The sequence below is a fragment of the Stegostoma tigrinum genome, chromosome 47 (genome assembly GCF_030684315.1).
Source record: "Stegostoma tigrinum isolate sSteTig4 chromosome 47, sSteTig4.hap1, whole genome shotgun sequence".
NCBI classification, from domain to species: Eukaryota; Metazoa; Chordata; class Chondrichthyes; order Orectolobiformes; family Stegostomatidae; genus Stegostoma; species Stegostoma tigrinum.
In genome coordinates this window covers 2717331-2725594 of record NC_081400.1, presented here as the reverse complement: position 1 = coordinate 2725594, position 8264 = coordinate 2717331, and the positions used below count along the sequence as shown (strand labels likewise).

At 55.3% G+C, this 8264-nt stretch overlaps 1 protein-coding gene across 1 annotated transcript in view; it reads right to left on the bottom strand.

Annotated features, from left to right (window-relative positions):
- Window positions 1-658: 658 nt before the first annotated feature.
- The window catches only part of LOC125449736 (uncharacterized), a 14283-nt gene continuing 6677 nt past the window's right edge, over window positions 659-8264 (bottom strand). Inside the window, exons 7-10 of the mRNA XM_059642972.1 lie at window positions 7244-7359; window positions 6997-7157; window positions 4867-4964; window positions 659-2622 (exon numbers count right to left, since the gene is read on the bottom strand). Coding sequence (XP_059498955.1) covers window positions 2057-2622; window positions 4867-4964; window positions 6997-7157; window positions 7244-7359 — 941 coding nt within the window. The 3' untranslated portion in view covers window positions 659-2056. The remainder of the gene's footprint in view (window positions 2623-4866; window positions 4965-6996; window positions 7158-7243; window positions 7360-8264) is intronic.

Sequence of the window (8264 nt, the reverse complement as noted above, 5' to 3'; positions counted from 1 at the left end):
CACCCCCTCCCTATCTCTGTCACTCCCTCCAGCCCCCTACACCCCCTCCCTCTCTCTGTCACCCCCTCCAGCCCCCTACACCCCCTCCCTATCTCTGTCACCCCCTCCGGCCCCCTGCACCCCCTCCCGCCCCTGACACCCCATCCTGCCCCCTACACTCCCGCCCTATCTCTGTCACCCGCTCCAGCCCCCTACACCCCTTCCCGCCCCGACACCCCCTCCGGCCCCCTACACCTCCTCCCTATCTCTGTCACCCCCTCCAGCCCCCTCCACCCCCTCCCGCCCCTGTCACCCCCTCCAGCCCCCTACACCCCCTCCCTATCTCTGTCACCCCCTCCAGCCCCCTACACCCCCTCCCGCCCCTGAACCCCATCCTGCCCCCTACACCCCCTCCCTATCTCTGTCACCCCGTCCAGCACCCTACACCCCCTCCCGCCCCTGACACCCCCTCCGGCCCCCTACACCCCCTCCCTATCTCTGTCACCCCCTCCAGCCCCCTACACCCCCTCCCTATCACTGTCACCTCGACCTCTGCACACATTGGTCTGCTGGTTTGTTCAAAGCAGTGAGGTGTGACTGGGGGGTGATGCCTGATGCAGTCGATCACATACACACTGGAACCCTCACCAAGAGAGTGTTTCTGTAATAAGTAACAGCGCTGCTTCTGTGAGAATGTCAGGTTTATTGTGTTACACAGAATTACAGAGACATGGCATTACCGTCAGAAACAGAACAGGCAGCTCACCAATGACAGGCTGAGAGATTCTAGGCACCAGCGAGAGAGAGAGAGAGAGAGAGAGAGAGAGAGAGAGAGCCCCGAAACACCTCCCCCCCTCCACTCACACACACACATTCACACAGACATACACACACACAGACAGATACACACACAGACACAATCATACACACACACACACTCTCTCTCACACACAGACACACACAGACACACACACACACACACAATCATACACACAGACACACTCACACACACAAACTCTCACAGACACACAAGCACACACTCACTCACACACACACACTCACTCTTGCACACACACACTCACGCGCACACACACATGCACACAGACACACACATAGACACACACGCACACACTCTCTCGCACACACACATACACACAGACACACAGGCACACACTCACTCTCCTACACACTCACTCACACACACAGACACACACACAGACATACACACACACACACACACACAGACACACACACAATCATACACACACAATCATACACACACAGACACACACAGACACACACACAATCATACACACACAGACACACACACAATCATACACACACAGACACACACAATCATACACACACAGACACACACTCTCTCTCGCACACACACACAAACACTCACACACTCTTTCTCTCTCTCCCCCCCAACTTCTGAAAGGGCAGTTAGGGACAGGCGATAAATGCTGGGCCCAGGCACTGATGCTAATGTCTCTGGAATGATATCAAACATCCCAGTCCCCTCGCCATGTACCCCCCACCCCCGACTCCCTCACCGTCTCTACAGCTCGCTCCACAGGGAGGAGACACTGTCCCTTACACTGACAATCCCTAGGGCTATGTTTTTGGAGGCCTCCCTCCTACACAGTGCCAAGCCCTCTGAGCCTGAATGGTGTATGGGGTCCAGGCCAGGGATGGTCAGGCTCAAAGATAATTGTACCAGCAAATGGGCATCCGGAATATCGAGGTGTAGCAGGTCACGTCTGACCAGGAGAAGGAGCAAGCTCCCCCGACCCTGTCGCATCATCCCCACGAGACACCTAAGCAAAGACGCAGCGGCAAATGGAAAAGACAAGATGTAAAACTCCTTACTTGCAGATCCCTGAGCGAGACCATCATCACGACAAAAGGGCACTTTCTGCTTCCCCTTTCCCCACCCACGCTCCGATGGAAAGCCAGCATGGATTGGGGGGGGGGGGGGTACAGATCTGTGCGTTTCCCACCACCCCCCACCACCCTCAGCCCCTTCTGACCCCATCCCACCAGGTTTCTCCAGGCGAGGTGTATGGTTCACTTAGGGCTGATTGTGATCCTGTGGGTTCCCCTCGGCACTTGAGTGGTGTGTCTGCCGCATCCGAGTGTCGTCTTCCGGAGATTGGGAGCCGGGTCGGATTTCTTCCTGTTCTCCATCATCCGTCGGGACCTGGCTGACTCGGGCTCCCCTTCGCGACCGGCACCTCTCGGAGCGGTGGTAGGCTATATAGGCGACCAGTGCCAATATGGACAACGCCAGCAGCGTGCTCACCAGTACCAGCTCATTCCAGTATGTCTTCACGGCAATGCCAGCCCATGGCAGCTGGCCCTCCACTCCCGCCAGCGTCTCTCGCGCCCCCATCTGGAGCATGTAACTTGCCATCAAGGCCTTGAAACCATTCTCAGTCGCCCAGCACTCCCACAGGCCCTGCCGGTCTGAGGTAGCTACCAGCCACAAGCTAAAGGGTTGTTCAATCATCTCTGCCTCTGCTGCCCGCTCCCCATCGTGCGTCCAGTTCGTCTGCGCCAGGTTGGACGGGGCACGGCACGGCAAGTTGACCAGCGAGTTCTCCGGGACCGTCACCATGACAGGCTCCGCAGGAGCTGCTATGGGGACACAAACGGGTTGGACAAAATCATCGGCAGCATGCCCTAACCCAGTTGTCCACAACCCCCCCACCCCACCCGTATCTCACAAGGCCCCTCAACTTGAACCCACCCCCCCCTCACTGGTCACAGTGGGTAAGGGAGTGTCACAGGTCACTGGGTTTCAGGAGCCAGTCCCTGGAAACCTGAGTCCAACACGATTACAAAAGCCAGCAAGGCAAAGAGAAACGGTTTCTCTAGAGGCCCATGTGACAGGATGGGGCTGTTTGGCCCCTCAAACCTATCCCACCTTTCCAGTGAAACCCTGCTGACTTGTGGCCTAGCTCCACAATTGCTGCTGTCTCTCACTTCACAACAAAAATGAAAAACACTCCAGAAATAAGAATAAATAATGAAGCTGGTATCTAACACTATTATTGGAAAAGGTCCCAAACATCCCTCTTTCCTTTTGGGGATAGAATTAGGTCAATTTTGTTCTTCCAATCTCCCGTAACTCCCAGTCGGGCACCTCTGCCTCTGTTTTCCTGGTTACTGTTTGAACGAATGGTCCCTCCATCCCGGCACCTCTACCAAATTCCAGCCAATACGGGCTTCTGCTGTCTGACCATCCCTGGGAATTACAGGTCACTGTTCGAATGCCGTTCAGCGCTGGTTACTGAGAGACAGAGCTCCCCCAGCCCTCGCCAGGAGCCTGCCGTCCAACCAACTCCCACCAAACAGCAAGGGGCAGGAACAGGGAATAGGCCTCTGCTCGGAATCGCACTCACAGACACACATCGATACACAGAGAATACACACACGCACACACACACACTCACCAGCCACACACACACACACACACACACACACACACACACACGTGCGCACACACACACATGCACAGACACACGCACACACACACACACACACACACACACGCATACCACACACGTGCACACACACAGACACGCACGCACACCACACACAGACACACACGCACACACCACACACGCCACACACACACACACAAACACGCACACACACGCACACCACACACGTGCACACACACTCACCAGCCACACACACACACACACCACACACATGCACACCACACACATGCACACACACACACGCACATACACAAACACATATGCGTGCGTGCACATACACACACACACCAGTCACACACACACTCACGTGCGCACACACAGACTCACACGCGCGTGTGCACATACACACACACACACACACACACGCCATACACGCACGCACAACACACACACACCACACACACACCAGCCACACACACACACCAGCCACACACACACCACACATGCCACACACACACACCCAACACACACATGCCACAGACACACGCACGCGCACGCACATACACAAACACATATGCATGCGTGCACATACACACACATACACCAGCCACACACACACACTGACACACACACAACACACACACAGACACACACACACGCGCACATACACACACACACGCCACACAGACACACACACGCACACCACACACGCCACACACACACATACGCGCGCACACGCACATACACGCACACCACACAGACACACACACACACACACACATACGCACACACCAGCCACACACACACACACACACACGCCACACACTCACCAGCCACACACACACACCACACACACACACACCAGCCACACACACACACGCCACACACTTACCAGCCACACACACACACACACACACACACACACACACACACACACACACATACTACCCCCTCCACACACACACACACTCCCCCCTCCACACACACACACACACACACACACACACACACACTCATCAGCCACACACACACACCACACACACACCCCCCCCCACACACACACACACGGACGCGCCCCCCCCACACACACACGCCACACACACAACACACATGCCACACACAGACATACACACACTGCACACACACATGCACACCCACACACACCACACACACAAACACACACACGCCCCACACACACACACACACACACACACACACACACACACAGCCACCCACCCACACAGACACACACAGACACACACCCACACAGACACACACCCACACAGACACACACCCAGGCACACATACACACAGACACGAGCACAGACATACATAAAGGTAGCAAACACAGAGAAATGCAGACACCCCCACCGAGGTTTCCTTGCCTGTGGTCTGTTGTCTGTAATGGTCTCGCGCACAGCCCACTGTACTGTACCTGTAAACACTTCCCTTGGTGTGTGCATTCTCGGCTGAGCCTGTGGGAAGCAGACTGAACCTGCTTCTGCATTCTCGATGTCCTGAAGCCAGCGGGACCTGCAGAAAGAACAAGGCGTTTCACAACAAGCACATCTCAAACACCAGCTCACACCCACACGGCTCGATTCATCTGGGGGCTGGTCAGCCCCGAGCAACACCACCCAGCTCTGGGTTTCGAACGCCAGGCTCACCATCAATGCTGGCTTCCATGGTAGTGTTCAAATCTTGGAGCTAGCAGACCCAGGTTCAAGTCCCCAGTGGATCTCTGATTAGTAAAATATCTACAAAAGACCAGGAGGGGTTTGAGCTATTAGGAGCAGCTCGGGCTATTTTCCCTGGAGAGTTGAAAGCTGAGGGGGGGACCTTATAGAGGTTTATAACATCATGAGGGGCAGGGAGAGGGGGAATGGACAAGATCTTTCTCCCCCCCCGCCCAGGGTGGGGGAGACCAAAACTAGACAGCCATCAGGTCACAGAGCCATACAGCACAGAAACAGGCCCTTCAGCCCAACCTGTCTGAGCTGACCCATACATCCTAAACTAATCTAAATTTCCCAGCGTTTGCTCCCCTATCCCTCTACACCCTTCCTATCCATGCCCCCATCCCGATGCCCTTTAAATGCTGTAACTGTACCAGCCTCCACCCACTTCCTCTGGCAGCTCATTCCATACACGCACCACCCTCTGTGTGAGAAAGTTACCCCTCGGGTCCCTTTCCCCTCTCACCTTAAACCTATGCCCCTCTAGTTTTGGACTCGCCCCTACCCCTGGGGAAAAGACCTCGTCCATTCCCCCTCTCCCTGCCCCTCATGATGTTATAAATCTCTATAAGGTCCCCCCCTCAGCCTCCAACGCTCCGGGGAAAATAGCCCCAGCCCCTCCCTGTAGCTCAAACCCTCCGACATCCCTGTAAATCTTTTCTGACCCTTTCACACCATCCTTCCCGTAACGGGTTTAAAGGGAGAGGGGGAATCTAACTCTGTATCTAACCCGATGGGAGGATCAGTGGGATCCTTCTATGCATTGTCCACTGGGGAAAGATTTAGAGGGGACCTGAGGGGCAACTGTTTCACACAGAGGGTGGTGCGTGTATGGAAGGAGCTGCCAGAGGAAGTGGTGGGGGCTGGTACAGTTACAGCATTTAAAAGGCATCGGGATGGGGGCATGGAAAGGAAGGGGTTAGAGGGATAGGGGCCAAATGCTGGCAAATGGGACTGGATTAATCATCTGGGTCGGCATGGACAGGTTGGGCCGAAGGGTCTGTTTCTGTGCTGTATGACTCTATGACTGTATTTCTGTAACCTCGGTGCAAATTAGGTTGTAAGATGGGGAAGAGATGGTGGAAAACAGAGTGAGAAAGAGAAGGAGGGAGGGAGAGACAGAGACAGGGGCATAGAGAGAGTCAGACAGTCAGAGAGAAAGAGAGAGAGAGAGAGAGTGTGAGAGGGAGGGAGACAGAGAGAGAGAGAAAGGGGGGAGACAGAGAGACAGCGAGGGAGAGAGACAGAGATGCGGAGAGAGGGGGAGAGAGTGAGGGAGGGTGAGAGAGATAGATAAGGGTGGCGATTGAGAGAGAGAGAGAATGAGGGGGAGAGATATAGAGATGGAGAGAGGGAGAGAATGAGGGAGGAAGAGAGACAGAGGTAGAGAGAGCCAGAGAGAGATGGGGAGAGAGAGAGTGTGGGGGAAGAGAGAGAGGGAGAGAGAGATAGACAGAGAGAGGGGGCAGAGAGAGAGAGAATGAGGGTGAAAGAGACAGAGACAGAGAGAAAGGGAGAGGCAAAGAGATAGATAGAGAGAGGGAGAGAAGGGGGGGGGAAGAGAGAGAGGGAGAGAGAGATAGAGATAGAGAGAGAGAGAAAGAGGGAGAGATAGACAGAGAGAGAGAGGGAGAGGTAGAGATGGGGGGGAGACAGAGAGACAGCGATGGAGAGAGAGAGAGGGAGGGAGAGAGAATGAGGAGAGTGTAAGCTGAGGACAGAGAGGTATTGCTGAAGACGGGGTAAGTATCTGACAGAGGCGGAATTGTGCAGTACACAAGTGCCCACAGCCGTCTGGCTGGCAGAGAGATCGACCACGTGGCACTCACGCATTTTGCTGCCCCCTCGTCTCCTTGCAGGCTCCACGACGGGCGTCCCAGGCACAGTAGGGATCTCGGGATAACACACACTGCCCACAGCTGGGATAAGCCGTGCAGTTAGAGACGGGCACCTCCAGGACTGAAGTGGATGAGGTGACGTAGAGCGCAGCCTGCAGTGAAAGAGGGGAGACAGGTCACACCACGAGGCCAGGCCGAGGCACGCACCGCGACAGGCAGACGGAGCGAGGACACTGACCTTTTCCGATGACAGGAGGACACTGTGCACAGGCTCCGGCCCAGGGAACAGTTGCAATTCCTCGATGATATAAGGTTGGCCGTCCAGCTGCAGAGCTTTGTGCAGGTAACCGGAGGCTGGCGGTGGAAACGGGGAACGTTACTGAGGCTGGGACTTCATTCAGTCACTTCATACTCACACGGGCCATCCCGATCACTCCCTCACAGGGAATTACCCTGTACTCATCCCGATCACTCCCTCACAGGGAATTACCCTGTACCCATCCCGATCACTCCCTCACAGGGAATTACCCTGTACCCATCCCGATCACTCCCTCACAGGGAATTACCCTGTACCCATCCCGATCACTCCCTCACAGGGAATTACCCTGTACTCATCCCGATCACTCCCTCACAGGGAATTACCCTGTACTCATCCCGATCACTCCCTCACAGGGAATTACCCTGTACCCATCCCGATCACTCCCTCACAGGGAATTACCCTGTACCCATCCCGATCACTCCCTCACAGGGAATTACCCTGTACCCATCCCGATCACTCCCTCACAGGGAATTACCCTGTACACATCCCGATCACTCCCTCACAGGGAATTACCCTGTACCCATCCCGATCACTCCCTCACAGGGAATTACCCTGTACCCATCCCGATCACTCCCTCACAGGGAATTACCCTGTACCCATCCCGATCACTCCCTCACAGGGAATTACCCTGTACCCATCCCGATCACTCCCTCACAGGGAATTACCCTGTACTCATCCCGATCACTCCCTCACAGGGAATTACCCTGTACTCATCCCGATCACTCCCTCACAGGGAATTACCCTGTACTCATCCCGATCACTCCCTCACAGGGAATTACCCTGTACCTAGCCCCGTGCTGTCCCTGTCCCTGGGACTGTTTCATGGGGGAGAGTGTAGAGGGAGCTTTACCCTGTACCTAGCCCCGTGCTGTCCCTGTCCCAGGGAGTGTTTGATGGGGGGGGGGACAGTGTAGAGGGAGCTTTACTCTGTACCTAACCC